This window comes from Peromyscus eremicus, chromosome 8a (genome assembly GCF_949786415.1).
Source record: "Peromyscus eremicus chromosome 8a, PerEre_H2_v1, whole genome shotgun sequence".
Taxonomy (NCBI): Eukaryota; Metazoa; Chordata; class Mammalia; order Rodentia; family Cricetidae; genus Peromyscus; species Peromyscus eremicus.
In genome coordinates this window covers 60482283-60507559 of record NC_081423.1, presented here as the reverse complement: position 1 = coordinate 60507559, position 25277 = coordinate 60482283, and the positions used below count along the sequence as shown (strand labels likewise).

The window sequence follows — 25277 nt, the reverse complement described above, 5'->3', positions numbered from 1 at the left end:
AGAGGGGCATGTGCTAGAAGTGCCCGAGGAAGTAGGAGGGAGGAGCTGGGAGTTCCTGGGGGAGTAGAAAGGGTGTTGGGGATGCATACAATCGAGGTTGTTTGCATTATGAAACCATCAAAGAATATTATATATACATACACACACACACACACACACACACACACACACACACACACACACACACAAAGAGGGGCTGTTAGAGATGGCTCAGCAGTTAAGAACACTTGCTACTCTCTTCCACAGGACTGGGTTTGATTCTCACCACTCACAACTACCTATAGCTCCAGCTTCAGGGGATTTGATGCTGCTGGCCCCCTCAAGCATCTGCAATCATGTACACATACCTACATGTAGACACATACCTATACATAATTAAAATAATAATAAGCCTTTTGAAAAAAGAGAGACCAGTAAAAAAAAAAAAAGATTTAAGACACATTTTTTTTTTTTCCATTTCCCTCTTCTGTACTAGGAAATCGGAGGATTTGGCTAACAGGAGGCAGATAATATGCTGTCACAAATGATAACAATCTAAGAACCCAAGGCTTTATTTCTACCCACCTATGGCACTTTTTAAAGAGTTTTAAGATGTCTGATGCAGTCACATAACCATAGATGCCAGTATAGCTGGTTTTCACACTAGGCTTGAAATTTACATATATAATTTTCTGTGTGTTCACTTCATAGCTTTTAAGTATGACATTAGCTGTGCAAAAAGTAGTGTGAGGTAGGGAGAAAAAAATGCAAGTAGGTGTGATTAAAAGCTTGACAAGTTTGGAAACCTTTTCTCATTTTTTTCTCAAAGAATAATTTTTCCCCTCCCCATCTCACTGCTTGCTTCTGACTAATTCTAGTGTAACAGAATCCTTTAACCTTCAAAATTAAAAAGAAGATCCATTTTACTATGTTTCAAGCCCAGAGATACAATCTGAAGAAGCAGGATATGTTCTTAGGTATAAACACAAGGGAAATGAAAATACATGTACAGATGAAAACTTATATGCAAGTTCATGCTCATTATTCATAATAGTCTACAATTTTAGCATTTGGGAGGTAGAGACAGAAGGATCAGGAGTTCAAGGTTAGCTTTGGCTACATGGTGAGTTTGAAGCTAGCTTTGGTTGCATAAGACCTTGCCTCAAAATAAACAATCAGTACCCCTCCCCCCAAAATACACACACACACACACACACACAACCCAAAAAAAAAAAAAAAAAAAAAACCCTCACACCTGCAATCAGTGCACAAGAAGCTGAGGCAGGAAGATCGCTGTAAATCTGAGGCCATCCTGGGTTACAGAATGTGACTCTATCTTACAAAACGAAAAACTAAAATCAGGGCTGGTGATATATTAAAGCAGTAGAGGGCTTGCCTTACATGAAACAAGGCCCCTGGGTTCCATTCTTAGCACAACGAAGCAACAAACACCACCACAAACCTAAGTTCCTCTTGAGGACCACGAGAGTAGCCCCGGAAAACACTCAGGATGCAGAACCTCTGGAGAACCCTGAACAGCAGGCCCAAATTCCTCAAAGCACCAGTGGTGCAAAGATCCAGCTGAGTTATTTCAAAGTCAGACAAAAGCCAGCACTCTTCCTTCTGCTGTGAGGCCTCTTATCTGAGCTGTCTGTCTAGAAGCTTAGTTTCCTTATCTATGAAAAGTTTGGCCATGAGCAAGCAGGGTATTATTTTTTACAGGGAAATTCATGTTTACAGAGACTAACAGGCAATATACCTCTAAAGTCCCTCCTTTATTTTATACTCTTTGCACATATTTCACCAATAGTAGCTAAATTGCAGATAAAGTTTGATTAAAGAATTTTGTCATAATTTTCCTTAAATACTTAAAAATGTTTATTAATAATATAATTTGAAAATTCTCAAACAGTATTTGGATATTTTAAATGCCCAGATTTAAAAAAAAAACAAACAAAAAAAACAAACTCCAGGCACATTCAAGAACTACGCATAGGAACACACATTCAGACATTAAAGCATTTGACACATGCTCTTCTGCTTAGCTAAGGCAGTTACGTGAAGATTCGGCTTGTATATACTTCAGTTCTACATATATCATCCCATCTGTCTAGTCTGGATCACAAGTCAATTCCATGCAGTCCGTGTTAAACCTGCTTTTTCTTTTTACTTAAGTGAACAATGTCAAGTAGAAATATTGGACTGTGAAAATTTCATTAAAAAAAAAAAAAAGTCAACCAGGCCAGGCAGGAGCTTGAAAAGCAGCTAACCACCCCACTTACTATTCCATGCCAGGGAGTAATTCACCCAAAATATTAGTCAGATGAGTTGGATTTAGAACAATAGTTTGTCTTCTTTTTACTGTCATAAATATCCACACCCAACAGAAATAAAAAGCTTAGCGTGGCTATTTCCTTTGAGCATTCACACTTTTTGGCAAAATGCTCAACTCCAACTATGATGGGGGATACTGAGGAGGAAGCATTGTGAAAATATATCCAAGTTAATTTTTTCAAAAGTTTTTCTCCCTTATTTAAAAAAAATGCCATTGTCAGAGAGCTTTGGCAGGAAGTTATTAACATGGCCTAGGGAAACTAGCTATAATTGTGAACTGCTACATTCTAATGAGATGAAAGTCCAAACAAGAAGTAGCACAGCCTCTAAAGTAGCTGAGATTAGTCTGATTACAGCTAAACTCAACTATTGACTCAATAGGATCCAGTATTTCCTGCTTTCACCTCTGATCTGTATGCTCAAGGTTCCTTCCTTGTAATTTTTTCCACTCCTGGAGGTCACAAGTCAACAAAGTTAAGGTAAAAGGTTTGTGTGGTTAGCTTTAATTGTCAACTTGACACAGCCTAGAATCACCTGGGAAGAGAGAGTCAATGGAGGATTGTCTACATGGGGTGGTCTGAGGGCATGCTATACAGGGGATTGTCATAATTGTTAATTGATAGGGTAAGACTCAACCCATTACGGGTGGCACCATTCCCTAGGCATGGTGGGTCCTAAACTGAGTAAGAGTAGAGAAACTGAGCTGAGTACAAGCAAGCAAGCAAGAAAGTGAGCATGTATGCATTCATTTCTCTCTGCTCTTGACTGTGGATGTCATGTGACTACCATTTGAAATTCCTGTCTTGACTTCCCTGCAGTAATGGACTATAATCTGGAATTATGAGCTAAAACAAACCCTTTCTTCCTAGAATTGCTTTTTGTTTAGATATCTTATCCTAGCAACAAAAGGAAACAAGAATATATATATGCAGTTTTACCTGCATGCTTGTTGCGTCTGTGGCTGATTCTTGGTGTAGACGAGCCATTCCCCCGTGGTAGAAAAAGGGCAGCACCTTTGACAGTTAAAAAGCTCTCGCTGATGCTGTAAGGAAAAAGTTAAGAGAAACATTACTTACGGATGTAAAGCAAATAGGATGGAGACCCAGTTTAGGATTTCTCTCTCTTCTCTACCCAAAGTTCCAACTTCACAGGGTGAAGTATGCCTTTAATCCTAGCACTGGGGAGGCAGACACAGGCATCTGATCTCTGTGAGCTCAAGGCTAGCCAGCCTGGGCTACAAAGCATCAAGCTTCATGCAAATCAGGGTCACATAGTGAAGATACACCATCACAACCCCCCCACAAAACCAAACAAAATGAAAAGGAAATTAAAACAAACAATAACAACAAACCCAAATTAAAAGATCAATTAAAAAATTAAAAATAAAAAACACAAACAAAACCAAAATCCAACAATTTCAAGAGGAGAGATTATTCTTTATTCTGGTTGCTCACATATAGTTCTGCCTACTCTAGGTAATTTTTCTAAAACAAAACTTAAAATATTCTATTTAAATTACATGGCAGAAGTTAAGAACAACTTTAAATAAATAAAAGGGCAAAGACTCTGGAACAAGATTGTTAAGGGTCTGAATCCCAGCTCTATTGCTCTGTGGTTATTTATTCTTCTATAAAATGAGGTTATGAGAAGTCAGTGAACATACAGCTTCCTTGGGTAGTACCTGGGTTCACAGAAGTAAGTCTCCTCCCAACCCTGAAACAGGGTTTCTCTGTGTAGCCCTAGCTGTCCTGGAACTCACTCTGTAGACCAGGCTAGCCTCGAACTCAGAAATCTGTCTGCCTCTACCTCCCCAGTGCTGGGATTAAAGGTGTGCGCCACCACTGCCTGGCAGAAGTAAGCTCTTAACAAATATTAGGTATTATTAGTGATTAGTGACAGTGTTTCAATGGTGTTCTGATAAGATGTAAAACATTCTCTGTTTTCTTTTTCAAAATTAAGTTTCCTTTTTAATTTTTGTGTTGCTAGGTCCTGGGATCAAACCCAGGGCCTCACATATGCTTGATAATTACTTTATCACTGAGCTGAACCAACTGCCCAGAAATGCTTCAATATTTATTTATAACAGAGCCAGAGTTTGGAAGAACACTTATTTTAAACACACACACACACACACACACACACACACACACACACACACACCCCATTCTCAAGTGTGAGCTCAAAACTGTATCCTTATTAAATAGAAGAGTGGTTATCAAAACCTGCAAAGGATAATATGGAGAGGTTATGAAGAGGGGATGGTGGTTGGTAGGTATAGGAGTCTAGTTGGAGAAGACTAATAGTTTCTAATGTTCTATAGCACAGTAGGATAACTATAACTGATCACAAGTGTATACTTCAAATTAGCTAGAAGATTTTGAAAGTTCCTATATAAGGAAATTATAAATGTCTGAGGAGATGAATATGACCTATAAGCCCCCAGATCTATCATTGGACACTGTATACAGAGGGGTGGAGGGATGGTTCACCAGTTAAGAGCACCTGTTCTTTCAGAGGGTCCAGGTTAAATTCCCAGTACCCATATGGTGGCTCAAAACCATTCCGTTCCAGGGGATTCAACAAGCAAACACATGGTGCACACACATGTACACAGGCATTCATACACTTCAAGTAAAAATAAATCAATCTAAAGAAATAAAAAAATTGTATACAGGTATCAAAATATTATATTTTATCTCATAAATATGTACAACTGCTGTGTGTAAATTAAAAATAAACAACTAAAATTGTACTCTTAGTAAGCTGCATCTCCACATGCACTGGAGAGGACTAGCACAGAGGAAGTGTGCTTTACTTCCTGGAGTAGATCTCCCATGGGAGGCTGATAACGTAAGTGGAGAATTATTGCTTAGAACAGAAGATATTCAAAATTATAATTACAAGTGGATATAAACAAAAAACATATCGAAATTTCTTTCATAACAATGGACTTAACAAGCCTTTCATTATTATCCACAGAATCTGAAAAGGGGAGAAAGTCAGAACTTTTAAGACACTCACAGCGAAGTTTAGAAACATGTAATAGGTTTCTAGGTATGCCCCTGAGAATTTGGTGCTACTCTGGGTTAGCCAGTGTACGCAAACAACACTGCCTACTCAAACTATCTACTTGGAAAAATCTACTTGACATCATAAATGTACACTGTCCAAGCTAAGTTACTGGGCTGGGGACATGGCTTCCAGGTAGAGCACTTGCCTAGCATGTGCAAAGACCTCAGCTTAACCCTCAGTACTGTAAAACCAAACCAAACATAACCAAAAACAACAAAGAAAGAACCTCTCTAAACCTTTCCTGGGGTTCTGGGGACCAAACCCAGGACCTCCCACAACTAGGCAAGAACTCTACTATGGAGCTGAGTGCCAGCCCTGCTCCGAACTCTTAAGCACCTCCTCACGACTGACTCCTAGATTCATCTGCACAGTTGTTTGGGACAAATGTGGAACAGTCAAGTTGGCCTTCGTGTCTTTTTGTCTCCCCACAATACATCTTTAAACCACCTGCAAATCCTGCGGGTTGTACTCTCAAACTCACTTTGGATCTGTCCATCTACTCCCATCATCATCTTGACTGGTCCACAGTACTGACATTTTCTTCTTATGCTGTTGTTGGCTCGGGCTTTTTAAAAAGTGTTTTAGCTGGGTGGTGGTGGCTTATGCCTTTAATCCCAGCACTCAGGAGGCAGAGACAGGCGGATCTGGGTTCAAGGCCAGCTGGTCTACAGTGTTAGTTCAAGGTCAGCCAGGGATGTACAAGGAAACCCTGTCTCAAAAAAGCAACCAACCAATCAAACACAAAAAGTGTTTTCACTGGGGGATTCAAGTTTGCTGATGTAACTGGGTCTTAGCTACTCCTCTGATTTTTTGAGATAAGAGCTCATGTAGCCATGTTGGTCTTGAACTTGCTATATAGCCAAGGATAACTCTGAATATCCTATTGTATCCACTTCCCAAGTACTGGGGTTAAGGTCTGAGCTGTCATGTCCAGCCAATAGTTCTCTAGTAGTGAAAGACAGTATTATATTGAACTGCAATTACTTTTCAACCATTTTTCTAGCACTTACTAGACTGACTTGTACACAGTCAGTAGCTGTCCAGTAAATTTTTGTTAGAAGAATGGTGAAAGAGTAAAAATAGATAAATAATAAAATAAATAAAGAAGTTTCCTGTTTTGCTTTTGAAGTAGAGTATCATGTAGCCCAGGCTGGTTTTGTTCACCTTATGTAGTTTAGGGTGATGACTTGGCTCTCTTCCTCCTGCCGTCACCTCTCCAGTGTTAGTATTATAGACAAGCACTAACACAATCTGGGTGTTTATTTTGTAATAAAAGCTTTTAAATAAGTTTTCAAACAGATGGGTAAGGTGACAAATGCCTTTAATCCCAGCACCCAGGAGGCAGAGGCAGTAAATATAAGTTTGAGGACAGCCTGGTCTACATAGTAAGACCATCTCAAAGCAAATCAAAACAAACAAACAAGCAAACAAAGAAACAAAAAACAAAACAAAACCTTTTAAATGTATAGAAAAGTAGTGTGAGTATGTATGTATGTATGTATATATGCATGTGTGGGTGTGTGGGTGGCAAGGCTGGAGAAATGGTTCAGGGGTTAAAGTTCGTGCTGCTTTTGTAGATTACTCAGGTTTAGTTCCCAACACCTATATTAACAGGCTCACAACTGCCTGTAACTCCAGCTCCAGGGGAACCATCCTCTTCTTGCTTCCTCAAGCACTTTCACACACTTGGTGCATATACATACACACATGCGCGCGCGCACACACACACACACACACACACACACACACACACACAATAGATAAGTAAATAAATCTTTTTTTTTTTAAGTAGGAAGAATTTATGAACACTCACATTTCTATCACATTGTAGCTTTAATTCTTGGCTAATTTTCTTTCTATCTTCATCTCCTTCACTTTGTCACGTGAATCAAATCCTAGACATTGTATCAGCAAAAAGCCTTTTGGTAGTTCTGTCTGCAACCACTTTTGCCCCTCTGCCACCCACTCATCAAACTGCAGTCAGTGCTTTAAAGTATATTCAGATTACAGCGTCACTGTGTACAACTCTGTAAAGGCTTCTTCCCTTCATACTTAAAAATGAAGAGCCAGGCTGCAGCTTGGTCTTCTAGGCTCATGAAACAGCCTGCAGTTTAGCAAGTTACTTCCACCTTAAGCTAGCTGCCTCTTCTTGTTGACTGTGAACTATCCCTGGTCACTCTGTTTTGACTGCAGTATTTCAGGCTCCTTCTCAAGGCCTTTGTACTTACCATTCTCTACTTGAGTCTTCCCCGAAACTGTTGAGTATTTAAACCTCAGCTCTACTATCACCATGCCTCTTTTCTTTTATCTCAATCACATTCTGTCCTGTTGTCCTGTTTTGTCCCTTTCAGGATATTTTTGTGGACTAGATTATTTATTCACTTGTGTTCTTGATTGCAGTTATCAGGATATAAGCTCTACGGATGCAAGGACCTTACCTTGCTCTCACTGTACCCTCAGCACTGGAAAGAAACGCCACCAGAAATACAGTAAGGGCTCAAAAGATATATGAGAATACATTTATTTATCCTCGTTTCCTCCCAATTTCCTGGACTCTTCTACCAGTGCAGTAGGAATAACTCCAGTTAAGAAATGGGTTATAGAGCACACTGGGTGTGGTGGCGCCTGTTTTTAATTCCAGCACTTGAGAAGTAGAGGCCTATCTCTTGTGAGGCCAGCTTCTATCTACATAGCAAGTTACAGTCCAACCAGGGCTACATTATGAGACCCTGTCTTAAAAAAAAAGTGTTATAGAACTCCAGGCATGTGGTAGATTAATGGGTCATAAAATGAAATTGTTCATGGCAAGTAAGTGGGCAAGCTGAAATCAGCTTTATAATGCTCAATTTTGGCTCAATTTCATGCTTCAATAAAGTGGTATGAGATTGATGAAACTTTTAAGGTTGTAACCAGCCAGAGAGATTGAACACATTTTTAAAAAACAAAACACATAAGAATCTATAGATGTCATTTTAAAAACTTGCATGCTGGCTAGGAGAGGCTGCCTTGATTTTGTTTTGTTTTTATCTTTAAATAAAGCACAGTTCTCTTGTGGTCTGTTGCACAAGCCCTGTCTCCTGTTACATTCGTGGTGTGCACATGCCCCTGTGTTGTGGACCAGTTTCACTGACATTATGGGAACAATCTAAAACAAAATGTCTGAGTGACAGGATGAGTGGGGTATACCACAGACAGGAAATGAAAATCACACTTCTGCCAACACAGCAACTGTCTGCTTCACTAAATGAAAAAACAAAAAAGTTAAATAGTCTACCTACTCACTAGGCAAAACTAACAGCTCTGTGCACTTTGGTTCCCAGTAAACAAAGCAGTTATCTATATCTACAAAAGAAGTATTTGCTGAGTGAGAGCTTAACAGCTGAGCATACTCCAGTCATTCCCTTTGTGAGACACAAGTAGTTTTCTTTGACAAACAGTAGTTTAAACTAACTTCCTGGTTTGGAGAGTTCTGTAATACTGTTGTTGCTTATGTGTTAAAGAATACCTATGTACATTCTTTGTGTTACACAGTTAAATGTGCTTTTCAAAATGTATGTAGTGTTTTCACAAGAGTAATAGTTGGGGCAATGGGGTTAGTTAATTCAAAACTGTTGGATTCTATAACTTCATGACTAGAAGAACAGGAGGGTATGAGATGTAGCTCGGTTTGAAAAGTGCTTGTTTAGCATGCACAAAGACCTGCCTTTGATTCCTAGTATGCACAGACTGGATGTGGTGACAGTGATACAAATTTGTAAAAACAAATCAGGGAGCCCGGTGGTGGTGGCACACACCTTGAATCCCAGCCCTCAGGAGGCAGAGCCAGGTGGATCTCTGTGAGTTCAAGGCCAGCCTGGTCTACAGAGCGAGAACCAGGACAGGCACCAAAACTACACAGAGAAACTCTGTCTGGAAAAAAACAAAAAAGAAACAAATCAGGGATCATGCTCACATAGGGCATAAGGGAAACCAGTCTTTCTGTTTGGCTTATTTGCACAAATATCAATAAATGCACAGCAGACCCAGCTGGGTCAGGCAGAAGACTCCTTCCTTAAGTGTGATAAAGGGTCCCTGAGAGTGGGACTCAACATACTCTAGATGACACATCCCATCCTATTTATTCCATGGCCTTAGATATAAGTCCTCAGTGATCTCAAAAGTGACATACTGTTGGTAAAAGAGGGACAAGGGATGAGAAGTGGCTGACTACAGTTTATATTTCTGAGTGTGTGTGTGTGGAAGTAAATCACGTTGTCAAAGATGAAGAGAAGTGGTATGAAAGTGGGAAGACGAAATCCATAATCATGTAGAGTTTCGATGAACAAAATTAAACACTTTGTACTAAATAAAATTATATGTAAATGTAATTTCATGTCCTTCAGTGTAAGGTAACAAACAGTCATCTTACAAGAATAGGAAGAAATCTAGTTAGGCCAGTATCAGTGTTACTGAAACAGCTCTTCAAAGATTCAGTAGATGGAGTTGTTCTTTAAAAATCTGAGGGCTGGTCTGGTGGTTCAGTGGTAGGTAAAGGTGTTTTGCTGGCACATCTGATGACCTGGATTTAATTAAAACACAAAGGCCAAAGGACTTAAGAATCCCTATGCTAAAAAAGAAAAAACAATAGAGAAAATCCTTCTTGATCTAAAGATGATAAAACAGCTCTTAGAGGATTGTGACAGTGATACTGCTCTTCAGTCTTTATGGAAATAAAGCTCAAAGATGTCTGTGTCTCTCTTTGCCATAGGATTACTACTTAGCAAGGGAAAGGCATCCTTGGTTACATACAAGAAATGAGTTAATAAGTTAACCCGGCTACATGCTAAATGCTAGACTCTAAGTGCTGCACCTCACCTTTAGAACACAACCTACTGTTTTTAGTTCCACTTAGTTCCATGCCTACTTACTTGTAGGCATCAGAGGGGCTCGAAACAGTATATGCCCAAGATCAAACAGCTAGTAACCTCAGAGCAAGGATTCAAGACCTGATGTGAAAGCCCTTGCTCTGACTGATTCTTCTATGTTACTCTAGTTTTAGGAACAGTATAATAGATGAAGTACAGTATCTTCTCTACAGAGAATTTTAAAAGAGAATTTAAAAGTAGAGTACAGAATGAGAGAACTAAAGGTAATGAAGAACATCTGGCTGAGAGATTAATCTAATTGGGCTGGATAATGAAGAACTGCAACCTCTGTTGGGACTGATAGTAGCATTTCAGTCTCAAAAACGGGGGAAAGAGCATTGTGTTCTTTGGGCAAGCCCCCTTGGCCAAACCCTTCAGATCAAAGTCACTTCCTAAAGTATATAAAGGAAAAGGTCAACTAAGGGAAGGAAGAAAATACTTAGCCATTCTGAGACTGGAATACTCTTTGAGGACTGTGGTCAGAGTAGTCACCTGTGACCAGACAAGAAGGTTAAGGAAACAAAACAAAGCAATATATACCTGGCCAAATGATTGAATGTTGACTGGACCAGAAATTCTGTTTTATAATGAAACATCCACAGAAAGAAATTGCTGTGGGATGTTCTGTATGTTAAATGTGTTGTTCTGATTGGTTAATAAATAAAACATTGATTGGCCAGTAGCCAGGCAGGAAGTATAGGCGGGACAAGGAGAGAGGAGAATTCTGGGAAGTGGAAGGCTGAGGCAGAGAGATGCTACCAGCTGCTGCCATGACAAGCAAGATGTAAGGTACCAGTAAGCCACAAGCCACATAGCAACTTACAGATTAGCAGAAATGGGTTGATTTAAGATATAAGAACTAGATAACAAGAAGCCTGCCATGGCCATACAGTTTATAAGTAATATAAGTCTCTGTATGTTTACTTGGTTGGGTCTAAGCGGCTGTGGGACTGGCGGGTGAGAGAGATTTGTCCTGACTGTGGGCCAGACAGGAAAACTCTAACTACAAGAAATGGGTAATTTACTATGAGAATGAAAGTTTCAGGGATGGAAAGATGGCTCAGCAGTTAAAACCACTGGCTGCTCTTACAGAGGACCTGGGTTCCAAGAACCTATACAGCATCTCACAACCACCTATAACTCCAGTTCCAGCAGATTCCCTCTTCCGGCCTCTTCAGGCACCAGGCACTCATGTGATACACATATATAAATGTAGGCAAAACACTCATTGCCGGGCAGTGGTGGTGCAGGCCTTTAATCCCAGCACTCGGGAGGCAGAGGCAGGCGGATCTCTGTGAGTTCGAGGCCAGCCTGGTCTACAAAGTGAGTTCCAGGAAAGGCGCAAAAATACACAGAGAAACCCTGTCTCGAAAAACCAAAAAATAAAAAAATTAAAAAACAAAACAAAACAAAAAAAACTCATAAAAATAAAGATAAACAAACCTTAAAAAGTTATTTTTTAAAAAGGAATTTCACTAAGTGAATATAATATTCTTATTTCAACCTTAAATAAAGAAAAAAATCAAAATTAAATGAAGGAAGTAGATTTTAATATTTATAACACCAGTCACTTGAATTTGTTTGGTGTTTTTCCCTGACACCAAAATTTATAGGTAAAGACTGTGAAATATTGGCTGTATACAACATCCCTGCACAAAATTAAACTGATTGGCAGTTATGCTAAATTCAAATACATAGTTCAAGCTGCAGTATTTTTATCTTAAAGAATATTCATGTAGGATTTGTGACCTCCACATGTGTGCCATGGGATGCACTTCCCCCAAACAAACACATAACACATAAATTTTAAAAAAAGCTATTTTAAAAACCACTTAAATAAAGAATATTCATGTAGAGGAAACTTTCTCCCACATTCCACATTAATACTTTACTTCCCTCTTTTGATAAGCTGTCCTTGCTTAGTTGTTAAATTTCAGACACAAGAAGGGGCTAATGCAGCTTCTGCCAATCCTTAAGTGAGAAGGACCTACCCCTACTGAGAAAAGGGCAATCTGTAGCTACAAGTTTCAAGAGGCCAAGGGAGCACACAGCTAGAATGTCATTGCCTAGTGAAGAAACATAGCTACATACATTAGAGAGGATGAAGGCTGCTGCTGCTGATGGTGGTGGTGGTGGTGATGGGGGGGGGCGCACACCTTTAATCCCAGAACTCAAGAGGCGGAGGCAGGTGGAGCTCTGTGAGTTCAAGGCCAGTTTGGTCTACAAAGCGAGTTCTAGGACAGCCAAGGTCACACAAAGAAACCTTGTCTCAAAAAACCAAGCCAAACTAAATCAAGCCAATCAAACAAACAAAAACAGGGTGGAAAAAGACATTATGCACTTCAGGACTGCAAGAAACTCAGAAGCATATTTCTAAGTAAGGAGAAAAACATAACTTTGTATTCCTAAAGGAATCTAGATTACAGTGGGAGAAAACAGAAATCCAGGTATCATACTGTCCTTGGTGATTAGGCATTCCCCATTCCTATCACACAGAGCCCAACACTGGACAATACTGGAAATAGTAAATCATACCTGGAAGCCATTCCCCTGGGACATTAATCCCAGACACAGATCTATGAATACAGTAGCAAGGTTAATTCTCTCCTTATGAATATAAAAGCACAGTAGACCAATTAGCAAAACAGAAGAGCTTAGGCTTCTAGTTCTTACTGATTAACTACAACCATCAGGCCATTTTAACTCCAGCTAATTTTCCATCTAGACTCTGTTGTGCAATGCCAAGTAAAACTATAGTCAGCTATTTGTTTTCCCTCTTTCTACTTCCTATAGTTGAAGCGGGCAGAGTCTGGGGAAGGCCTTTTGTTCAAGTCCATGAGACAAATGCCAAGGAGGACTGACCTTTCTGATCTTTTCCCTATAGACCTTAATTGGGGAAAGGGAGAGACAAAAAATTAAAATATCAGAAAATACCTTTTGGTTTTGTTCATTTTAAATGTTCATTTATAAATAAGATCTTACATTATAGGTATGTTTGATAGAAACAATAACTTTACTGTTGGTTATACAGGTTATACAATTTAATCCTCCAATTTAACACATCTGGTTTGATGTTTGCTATTTCTGGCTATCTAGCAACAAATCTTTTCTAATAAAACCTACCTTTCTTTTTCATTTTTTCTTTCATTCATTCATTCATTTATTTATTTTGGTATTAGAATCTTGGGTGTTGCACATGATAGACAAGTTCCTACCATTGAGGTATGTCCCAAGACGTGTGGCACGAGTCAAGGCACACGAGTGGAGGTCAAAGAACAACTTTTCTGGAGCTTGTTCTCTTACTGTTTCTGAGGCAGGGTCTCTTGTTTCTGCTGTTACACTTGTACTACAGGCTATCTGACCTGGGGCTTCCGAGCGATTCTCCTGTCTCTACTTCCCATTTCATGACAGGAGTGCAGGGGTTATAGATGAGCACTTATGCGGGCTCATGTGGCAATAAGTGCTTTCAACCACTGAGCCATCTCCCTGAACTCTCTCTTGCCTTTATTTTGACACTTTCTCAGGGATGCCCAAAGCAGACCTTGAACCCACGATCCTCTTGCCTCAGCCTCCTGAGCAGTGGAGAGGATAGGTCTGCACTATCAGACCCGGCTACTCTATTCTTTTGGAAACTCTACCAAATGTGGACTTGGTGACCTTCAGCTCAGGAACTATGAGAGGCTGTGAGGGAAGCTGGAGTGTGGCTCATGTCTGGCCTGATAGAATCTTTCCCCTGGGGCTAAGAATCTTAAGCAAGTAAACCAAAGGAGGAGGTATTGTAGGGTATGGTCATGTTTGCTGTGGGGAGTTGCAAGTTCTGTACTAGTCTAATTCTGCTCCATGGCCTTCCTAGAATATCCTTGATTTTAGCTCTTCTCTGATCTTGGTCCTTTAGCACACATCCAGTAAGTATACTCTGACACTGTCTAATAAGTATTTTGCTTAAGATAGGTTAAAATTCAGTTTGACTCCCAAGTATCAAATGAAGCCAGAGAATTGAATCATTTGCCACAAACCACACAGCTGATTAGCAATAGAGCCAGGTTACTAAGCCCCCAAGTCACCTGACACCCAGGATGGCATTTAACCTGATATTATTATCACAGGATATATTACTGTCCTAATAGTGTAAAGCAAGTAGCATTTAAAAACACATCTAGGGTGGATAGAGAGATGGTTCAGTGGTTAAGACTGCTTGCTGCTCTTGCAGAGGACTGGAGTCTAACGGGTGCCCCCCAAGCACCTGTAACTCCGGCTCTGGGTATCTGACACCCTCTTCCACAGGCACCCACATGCACCTGTGCACACACATGTGCATACTCACATATGTAAATAAAAATAAACAAAATTTAACAATAATAAAAAATCATTTTTAAAGAAAAATTAATATGTGAAGAAGCAAATTACTATTAAAAAAACCAAAATGTACATCTGGTCAGTCAAGTGTGATGGTGTGTGCCTATCATCATAGCACTTAGGAGGCTGAATCAGGAGAAGGAAACTAGCCTGAGTTATAGAGAAAGACATTCTCTTAAATAAATAAGCCAACCAACCAACTAACCACCCAAACAAAAGCCCAAGTGCCAGCTCTGGCCAATCTGTATACAGAGAACAAAGGTAGGATTTGATGGCAACGTTTGCTGTTTGTTCTGTTTTTCAAGCTTTTTTTTTTGTTTTTTTGTTTTTTTGTTTTTTGTTTTTTGAGACAGGGTTTCTCTGTGTAGCCCTGGCTACAGCCCTGTGTAGTCCTGGTACTTGCTTTGTAGACCAGGCTGGCCTTTCAAGCATTCTTAAACAGAGTTCAGGTCTGAGTGGGAAAAGATTAAGATATATTCCCACAAGGTAAATATTTTCATATTATCCAAGTTGCTCCCTTTTCCATTAAATTTCTTAGGTATTAAAATTGACTTTAAAAAATACTAAAACTAGCTATTAAAACCAAAATGTTGGCAGGGTATAGTGGCACATCCCTTTAATCCCAGCACTCAGGAATCAGGGAAGCAGGTACATCTCTGTGAGTTTGAGGCAAGCTTGGTCTACATATAGTTTCAGGTCAGTTAGGACTACACTGTGAGACCCTGCCTCAAAACAAAACAAAACCATCAAAGAACCAACCAAAAGCCCCCACATACTACCCCTCCCACAAAATCAACCTAAAATGTCAGGAAGACCATTGGCCTTTAAATGAAGGCAGGCAAGTGTACCACAGTGAAGAAGTGGATGACTACCCAGTCCTTGGTTTCTTTATGGTATTCTAGGAGACTAAGAACATTTCTTTCTACATATTATCTGACCACATGCCCATTTCATCTCTTTACAGAGATTTAAAGCATTTAGCATTTGGTTTATGTTTTAAAAGAACTACTAAACATGAAAGACTAGAGCTTCATATAGTAGCAGGTGGGCCCAATTTATACCTTTTGTGAGACTAGTGCAGATCTAAAATAATTTTAACTTCAGGATAGAGAAGAGGATGTATTCTTGGATGCCTTCAAGTTGTTCCCAAACACTTTCTGAGTTAAGCCTGAGTCCAGACCTGCCTATGACAGCCTATTGCCTTGCAGTCTCTGCAGCTGCCATGGCAAAGCTCAGTTTCGACCTTGTCTCTAGCAGCCATCCAAAAATAACTCTCCTAAACAACATAACCACCACAAAAACACTGAGTGTCCATGAAAGCAGGTGGTCAGAACACACAACAGGCCATAGACTTCTGGTAACTGACAGTGATAGCGAGTTTTGTTTTTTGAGGAAGTCTTTCTCTAAGAGGAGGAGAAACTGCTTCCCATTAAAGGAGCCCATTTCCCTTGCAGGCTGAGTTAACTGAGCTCATCCCTAAAGTCTAGATTCAAACATTCCTTTTGAAAGGAAAAAACTTGGAAGTTTGTAGACCTAGAAGTGATGACCTGAGCAGTTCCTTCCCAGCACTTAAAGTACTGGATATGCCAAGAAGACATGATCAACATTAGTAGAAAGTAAATTTAAAGTGATTGATAGGAATAAACAAAACAGTACAAAACAAAAGGAGAACCACTCACGGCAAGCTACTTAGATTTGAACAACCTTTTTTTTCATTTTGTGATTTAACAAATGCTTCCCAGGTACTGAAGACAAACCTGCAGCAGAGGAATGCAAGTTAAGCTGTCAAGCATTTGGTTAAGAAGACAAATTCTGGTTTCAGTCAATCCATTTCCTCTTCTCGCTTAAAAAGGCCTCTTCTAGGGTTCAGGTCATTCTATTTATTGCTGTCACCTTTCGACATTCTTGCTACTATCAGTTACCTTTTCCTCAACCTCTTTTACCCCGGCTTTTACTACAATTTGCCCCTAAACTTCTCATCATTCCAATTTTAAAAAACCGTCACTGAGACTCTTCAAATAGACCTCCAATTCCCAAGTTCCCTCTGGAAGACATGAAGTCTTTTTTTTTAATATTTATTTTTTTTATTTTTTTTCTTTATTTTCATTTTATGTACATTGGTGTATTGCTTGCACGTATGTATGAGGGCGTCAGATCTCCTGGAACTAGAGTTTACAGACGGCTGTAATCTGCCTTGTGGGCGCTGGGAATTGAACCCAGGTCCTCTGGAAGAGCAGCCTGTGCTCTTAATTACTGAACCAACTCTCCAGCCCCAAGACATGAAATCTTGATGGACTTGGTTTCAGAAATCATACTCTCTCCTGATTAAAGCCACCTGCCTTCTCTGCCTCCTGTGTGTGAACTCCATCTTCAACCTGAGGAAACTTCTAGTCCCGTGATTCCTAATCTTTCTACCAGGCTACCAACTTTCTTTTAACTTTTCTCTCTTAACCAACATAATATCATGTAGCATTTCCCAACTGTTTGCCCTAGAATTGTATCTCCTTGCTCCTGAGTTCTCCTGCAGCTTAAAATTGTACAATTTAATGAATTATTTATTACCTATCTGAGCAAGTAAGCACAGTGTCCAATGTTATCTTTTCAATGTTGAGCACAGTGCCTAACACTAAGTGAACATTCAAGAAATACACAGTTTATATAAATAAGAGAAAAGCCCAACACTGAAGAGAATATAAAGCCATGCCTCTGCATGCCACAACACATCTATGGTCTCAGTTACACAGAGGTCCGAGAGGACAGCAAGAACACTGAGGTAATCCAGTTGGGCACTTTACACCTCATTACAGCTCCTCTCCCCTTCCCTGTCAATCCAGACCTCCCATGTTCCCCTGCATCCCACTCTCCACTGTTAACCTGCCTTTTATAATGCTGGGGATGGGGAAGCTGGTGTGATTTCTCCCAACTACTTCCTCGTACCCCAAAACTTACTGTCTTTTTTCAATGAAAGAGAACAATATATCCCAGGTCTTTGATTCCACTCTCTTACTTCCTAGTTTGTATTTCTAGTGATGGCTTCTTCCTAGCCTGGAAACACTTTCAAGACTGGATTCTTACTTCTTAAAACAAGGCACGTACACACACACACACACACACACACACACACACACACACACACACACATATACACATACACGCACACACATCCGTCGCCTAGTCTTGTGTCCCTTCCTAGAATATAGAAAAAAAGTCTATACCCGCTGCCTCGCAGCCATCCAGTCCTTCTCCCTACTCATGTCATCTCACCTCCACCCCATCACTCCTCTGAAACTCCTCCTCATCCAGAAATGAGAGACCCAAAGGACAGAGACCAGAGGTGCTCACTTCAACAATTGTTTGCTCTTCATTGAACACCTGATATACAAACACTTTCCATCTCCTTGAGACTCTACTTCCAGATAGTTTCTAGAATATGGCATCTATTCTGAACCTCTCCAGTATCCCAGTTCAGTATTTTGTCAGTAGTACTACCTTATCCTGCCCACTCTATTCAAACCATAAAGACAGTATTTGAAAATAAATTCATAAACAACTAATTATATTTAAAATTCATGGGCAGGTAAGATTGCTTAGTGGATAAGGGAGCTTGCCACCACATGAGGACTTGAGTTAGATCCCTAAGGTCCCACACAGCAGGAAAAAATTGGTTCCTATAAATGTCCTAAGACCTTCACAGGTGTTCATGGTGCCCAAGCACCCTCCCCACTCACACAAATTGAATAAAGTGTTGAAGAAATAGAATTTCTAGCTTCTGTTGGAAAACTGGAGTGTTTGAACAGAAATCTTTACACAGTCCCTCTACACCTGGCCAGGGTATGTAGTAGTGCTCCACTTTAGACGCCACAGAATGGAATGGTGAGAACTAGAGGAGAAGTGACAGGGAGTACTCATGTACACATCTGGGTTAGAAGGGCAGAGAAAGAGTTTCCTATAAAGTAGCATTTGACCTTTCCACCATTTGAACTCGCTGCTTCTCCAGTTAGACGGGGATGCAGGGAACACAAGAGTAAAGGAAGAAGGAGCAGCAAGGACAGTCTTCTGAGGCAGGAGTATAGCTGGCTGCCTTGAGAGATGGTAAAGCAGTGAGTTTAGAAGACAAGCTCAAACAAAGAGGAAAGGGCGGGTGTGCACAAGGTGTCAGTCTCCTGGTGAGGATAATGATTCAGCTTCCAATGTGCTAAAACTCAGAAATTTCTGCTTTTCAAATGTAATGGGCATTTCTTTTTTTTTAGTTTATCTTGTGCAATCATTTGATATTGTGGATTTTCTTTCTTTTTTTTTTTGCTTGTTTTGATTTGTTTTGGAGACAAAGTCTCACTGGGTATTGCTGACGGTCTTGGAATTTGCTACACAGATTAGATCGGTTTTGAACTTGAAGTATTCCTCCTGTCTCTGCCTCCTGAATGTGAGGTTACAGATATGTGTCACCAGGCCAGGCTCCACTTAATACTGACAACCTTCCCCTGCGCGCCCCCTCCCCCAAACTCATTTATTATTCCTCATGCTTCAGACTATTTCTTCATATACTCATTTGTGGCTATTTTTGGCCAACTTCTTAAACTATCATGTCTCCCACGATTTCATTATCAGTTCTTTGCTTTTTATACATTCTCTTGGATATCCTCATTTATACTTAGGGCCATCCTCCTATATGCTGATGATTCTGGATTCATCATGCACAATTAGCATGCACAATAAGCAACTTTAAAGTTCCGAGGCCTAGCAACACAAAAGCATTTATCACCTGCTAAGAGTACAGATGTGTGTTTAGTTGTTACTGAAGTTATTTCACCACCTTGGTTGAATTTTCCCTCTAGAGTTTTTTTTTTTTTTTTTTTTTCCGAGACAGGGTTTCTCTGTGTAACAACAGCGCTGCTGTCCTGGCACTCACAGTGCCAGGCTTGAAGGCATGTGCCCCCCTGCCCAGCAACCCTGTAGAGCTTTTCTGTTTGTAGCTACTGTAAATGAGATTGCTTTCTGACTTTCCTTTTCAGCTAGTTTGTCAGTAGTGTGTGGAAACATAATTTTTGTATGTTCATTTTATATTCTGCAACTTTTGTGCAGTCCAGATTGTTTGTTTGTTTCTTCTTTTTTTTTTTTTGGTGAAGTGTTCAGGTTTTTCTACATAGAAGATCCTGTCATCTACAAACAGCAGACTTACTCCTTTCCAATGTGGATGCCTGCCCTGCCTTCCTTCCTTTCCACCTCCTTCCCTTCCTACTCTTTTTTCTTCCCTCCTTTCCCCTAGTTGCACGGGTGAGGAACAGTTAACTTTTGTAAACAGTAATATTAATGATAATGATGACAAAGGAGCAGAGAAAGGAATAGTGAAGAATACACTAAGAGCTTTGTTTGTTTGCTTTTTGAGACAGGGACTCCCTGTGTAGCCCTGCCTGGCCTAGAAGTCCCTCTATGGACCAGGCTGGCTTTGAACTCACAGGGATCTGCCTGCCTCTGCCTCCCAAGTGCTGGGATTAATAAAAGGCTTGCACTACCATGCCCAATTTGAAATTCACTAAAATTACATTTTAAAATAAATTTATGAAGAAGCAATGGTACAGCACACATCATTTTTCAGGGACAAAGACTTCACAAGGCTGTATCATACTACAATGAATTACCTAAGATTTGGAGGAAAAAGAAATAGAAATCAAAGTGATCTAAGAGTAACTGTAACTTGAGTTTTCAAGCATGTTGGAAGGAAAAGTTAAAGCTGTATGTTTCAGTATAGGAATAAATACTACTATCCCACACCAGCGATGTAGATTGCTTTTAAGTCTGTTTGAGCTAGGCCCAATCACCTACTTCAGTGGCAACTCAGGACCCAGGAAACAAATAAGGTTAAAAAGGCATGATTTTAAACACTGGTTTTAATACTAAAGGCACCATTTAAAATGATTAACCGGAAAGCTTCGTGCAGTAACAAACAGCTAACACGGCCATATATGACTTCTATAGATTTCTTAAGCCAGTAAGGGACCCTACTTAACAAAGGTCTGCCTTTAATCATTTAAGTTGGCTGAAGGTACCCAGTATCTAACTGTTTTAGCAAAACAAGGGAAGACAAAGCTGGGAATGGTGGCTCAGGCCTTTAATCCTAGTGATTAGGAGGCAGAGGCAGGCGGATCTCTGTGAGTTCAAGGCCAACCTGGTCTACAGAGCGAGTTCTAGGTCAACTGGGGCTATACAGTGAGATCCTGTCTCATGAACAAAAAGCAAAAAACAAAATGTGGTACATCTCCAACTTCCATACCCCTTAAACAAGAAAGGGATAATGTGAGACATAGAAATAACTTTACTCATTATTAAACAGAGGACAAAAAGTGAGAAATATGGATAGCTCTGGTTTAGACAGACAACCAAATTACAGGTGAAGCAGCAAGATTAGTCAGGCATGGGAGAGTTGAATCACAAATACAACCAAGGAGCCAGGTGATGGTGGTGCGAGCCTTTAATCCTAGCACTCGGGAGGCAGAGGCAGGCGGATCTCTGAGGCCAGCCTGGTCTACAGAGTGAATTCTGGGACAGCCAGGGATATATAGAGAAACCCTGTCTCGAAAAACATATATACAACCCCCTCAAAGCCAAACCAAACTAAAACAACAACAACAACAACAACAAAAACACACACAAAAAAACCCAAATATAGTCAAGAACAAAACCTCAGACTTAAAAAAAAGCACTTATCAACTGTATAAAACACTGGGCTCCACCGTGGCGTCTATAGAGATACACTTATGTGCTTTGATTATATGCACCCAGCACCTTTTTATTTGTCTTCCTTTCCATCATCTCCTGCCTACTTTACATATATATAGATACATTTTATCTTTATTTTATTGTTTAATTAATTATATGGTTGTCCTGGGATGGACATAGTAACATGTCTTGAAAAGGTAATGTAATTTAACAGCAGTTTTAAGTTAAGAAATTAAAATTTTCTATACATATTAATATCTTACTCTTAAGAATAAATGTTGGGCCGGGCGGTGGTGGCGCACGCCTTTAATCCCAGCACTCGGGAGGCAGAGCCAGGCGGATCTCTGTGAGTTCGAGGCCAGCCTGGACTACCAAGTGAGTTCCAGGAAAGGCGCAAAGCTACACAGAGAAACCCTGTCTCGAAACCCCCCCCCCCAAAAAAAAAAGAATAAATGTTGGTAGGATACAGAGATGGCTCACTGGTTAAGAGCAATTGCTCTTCTGGAGGACATGATTTTAGTTCCCAGCATCTATGTCACGCAGCTTACAAATGCTTGTAACTTTAGCTCCAGGAGATCTGACATTTTCTTTTGGACTCTGAGGGTACTTGCACACATGTGTACATACTCACACACACACATATTTAAACAATAATAAAATATTTTAAAAATAAGCAAGGCCTCACTGATAGAGTGCTGATAAGACGCAATGCCCTTTTGTTAACTCACAACCAAAAACCAAATGATGATACCAGAACCATGGAAAAATAAGGAAGTGGTTGCATGACAAAATATTTGAACTTCTGCTTAAGAAAAATTAGGTAAAAAAAAAGCTATGCATATGAAAAATGGGAAGAATAGAAATGGTTGTCAGGAAGCATTGGTTGTTTTTCCTCTCTCTTTTCATAAAAAATTAAGTTATAATGTGCTTTCAATTTTTATAGAAGAAAAAAGAGGAGGCAGGAGAAAGGAGGGAAGGAAGGAAACCAAACAAGGCAGTGAAGGAAAACACCACCGTGGGAACAGAGTCAAGCACACAAACAGATGTTTTGCGTAAGCTACATTTTAGAGACATCTGCCTTTGTGCAAGACTTGAAAAGTGGAGCTGCGGTCAACAAGTTGTTCTCTGCATGAGGGGTGGGGCTTGAGGGAAAGTGAGCTGTGAAGAAACCAACAATTACAACCCACAGGGCAGAGAAATACTAAGTTTTTAGGTTAACTTCTATGCCCATTACCTACCTCTCTGCCCCAAATACCTTCCATCAGCTGTGTCTACTAGTCAAACAAGGAAGAATTCTTGGCTTTCTTTTTTTAGTTTTATTGCTATATGTATAATTATTTTGCCTGAATGTATGTATGTATGTGCACTGCATGCATGCCTCATGCCTGATGCAAGGCAAAAGTAGTTGTTGGATCCTCTGGAACTAAGGTTACAGATGGTTGTGAACTGCCATGCAGGTGCTGGGAATTGAACCCCGGTCCTCTGCAAGATCACCCAGTACTCTTTAATTGGTTAAGTTACTCTCTAGCCTCTGCCCATGTCTTTTTATTTAAGTGACTTAGGCTCTTTACTAGCAATAGTACTAACTCTTAGGCAGGGCTATCCCATTCTTGTGGGAGAATAGATGGGGCAGAACTTACTGCTTAAAGCTGCTATCTTCCTCCTCTTCCTGTTCTAACTCTAAATAAAAAGCTTATCATATGCAGAAAAGCTCAGGTAAAAGTAAAAATAATACAACTGTTGTTCAATTTCATTTCTGTTTAGTTAGATGAGTATTTTAGGTCTATACTGTTTGCTTTTGCATGAAGACAGTATAGAAAGACTGTCACACTACTTTATACAATGCCCAGGGTAATGCCATATAGTTAAATAAACATGATTTGGAAATGGTAACAGGAATGCCAAAGACTGAAGTACACTTTAAAATAAAGTATGAGCATTACTGTGTCCTCTCTGGTGTTTACTTGGCAAACGAGGAAGTTCACGTGGTTTAACAGACCTCAGGAGAGGTTCTCTTACTTGATCTTGTTTGGCACCTCGAGTCGGCAACTCCTTCAACTCAAAAAAGAACTTTCAACTGACTTGCAAAGTCCTGTGTTGTGTTCTGTCTTGAACTTCCTTTTCTGAGAAGTTGGGTGTATTATATGGATTACTGTCCTACATCTGTCTTCTGGGCAAGCTGACTACAAAAGACTAAGAAATCTCTTGTTCAGATACTGGAGCCTCCCCTGGGTCTTATATAATAACTTTCCCCTTCTGTGACAAAGAAATGTCATATGTAGGTTTGCATACATTTGTTAGGTTAAAACTAAACGAACTGCTAACCTAATCTGGTAAATTCCACATAGCTCAAAACTGTATTTTCCCACTGGTGAAACTATGAAGCAGAGCAGAAAGCTACAACAGAGAAATCAAAGATAATCAACTATATGGAGACTTCAGCTCAAGAGTTAAAAGGAAAGCAAGAAGGGGTCTAGTCTTTTTGTATTTATATAATCTAGCAGTGTGGCTAGTCATGAAGTGTAGCTGTCAGAACCTTTTCCAAGGATCCTAAATCAGACACAGACACAGACACACACACACAACACACACACACACACACACATACACACACACACACACACACACGAGTTTTTGTGAGACAGGGTTTCAGAATGTAGCTCTGCCCTAGAACTCACTATATAGACCTGACTGTTCTCAAACTCACAGAAATCCACCTGCCTCTGCCTCCCTAGTGATGGGATTAAAGGTGTGTGCCACTATGATCAGCTAGCAACACTTTTTTTTTTAAAGTTGCTTTGAAAGTTTAGTTTTAAATTACTTTTAAAGAATACACCATTAAAAACAACAACAGCAAAAACAATACAGGGCTGGAGAGATGGCTCAGTGGCTAAGAGCACTGGCTGCTCTTCCAGAGGACCTAGGTTTGATTCCCAGAACCCACACGATGGCTCACAACCATCTGTAATTCTGGTTCCAGGGGATCCAATGCCCTTTTCTGGCTTTCGAGAACACCAGGCCTGTGTGTGGTACACAGACATAAGTGCTGGCAAAAATATTCACAGACATAAAAAAATACTAAAAAGGAATATATGGAGTCAGGCAGTGGTGACAAACACCTTTAATCCCAGCACTCGGGAGGCAGAGGAAGGTAGATCTCTGTAGTTTGAGGCCAACCTGATCTACAGAGCGAGTTCCAGGACAGCCAGGACTACACAGAGAAACCCTGTGTCAAAATACCAAAAAAAAAAAAAAAAAAAAGATTTTTATCATAGTTTTCATTCAAAAATTATTTATTGAGAATGCATCATGCAGCAAGGTACTATTCTAGGTACTGGTAAAATAACAATAAACATAAAATTCAAAGAACTGACACTTTGGGATGGAGGCAGGACAAGACAAGTCAGTGAAATGTCAGGTGGTGTAAGTGTGCTGAAAAAACAAACAACCCACCCACCCACTGGTGCAGGGGCTAAAGTGACAGGAAGGCATGATCAGGGCGGTGTTCTCTGACAAAGACCACACTAGGGCAAAGGGTTAAATTAGTAATAAGTGAAATACATCACTGCCTCCTAGAGAAGGGGGCAGGGTAGAGCTGTCCTCCTTCAGATCATCTAGATGTGTCCTGGAGAACCAGACACCAAGATCAACTCTATTGTTTTAGTTAAAATGTGGAGAGGGGCTGTTGTAAACACAGGGCAAGATAAGCAGGACACGGATCCTATACTGCTTGCCAAGGAATTTGAACTTTATCTTGAGCACAGCAGAAAGCCATAGTTTACTACAGTAGAGGAAACAGGCTGGAAAATGGGTGAGGCTTAGAACTGGGGAGACAGGTACTACTTTGTTTGGTATGCTAGGCAAGAGAGAAGGGTGGTCTAAAGTTGGAGAATGCAGAGAAAATGGGTATCAGGT

The 25277-nt window shown here is 40.1% G+C and overlaps 1 protein-coding gene across 1 annotated transcript in view; it reads right to left on the bottom strand.

Moving 5' to 3' along the window:
- Ssh2 (slingshot protein phosphatase 2) overlaps window positions 1-25277 on the bottom strand; it is a 235608-nt gene that overhangs the window by 63512 nt on the left and 146819 nt on the right. The window contains exon 3 of the mRNA XM_059271250.1: window positions 3252-3355. Coding sequence (XP_059127233.1) covers window positions 3252-3355 — 104 coding nt within the window. The remainder of the gene's footprint in view (window positions 1-3251; window positions 3356-25277) is intronic.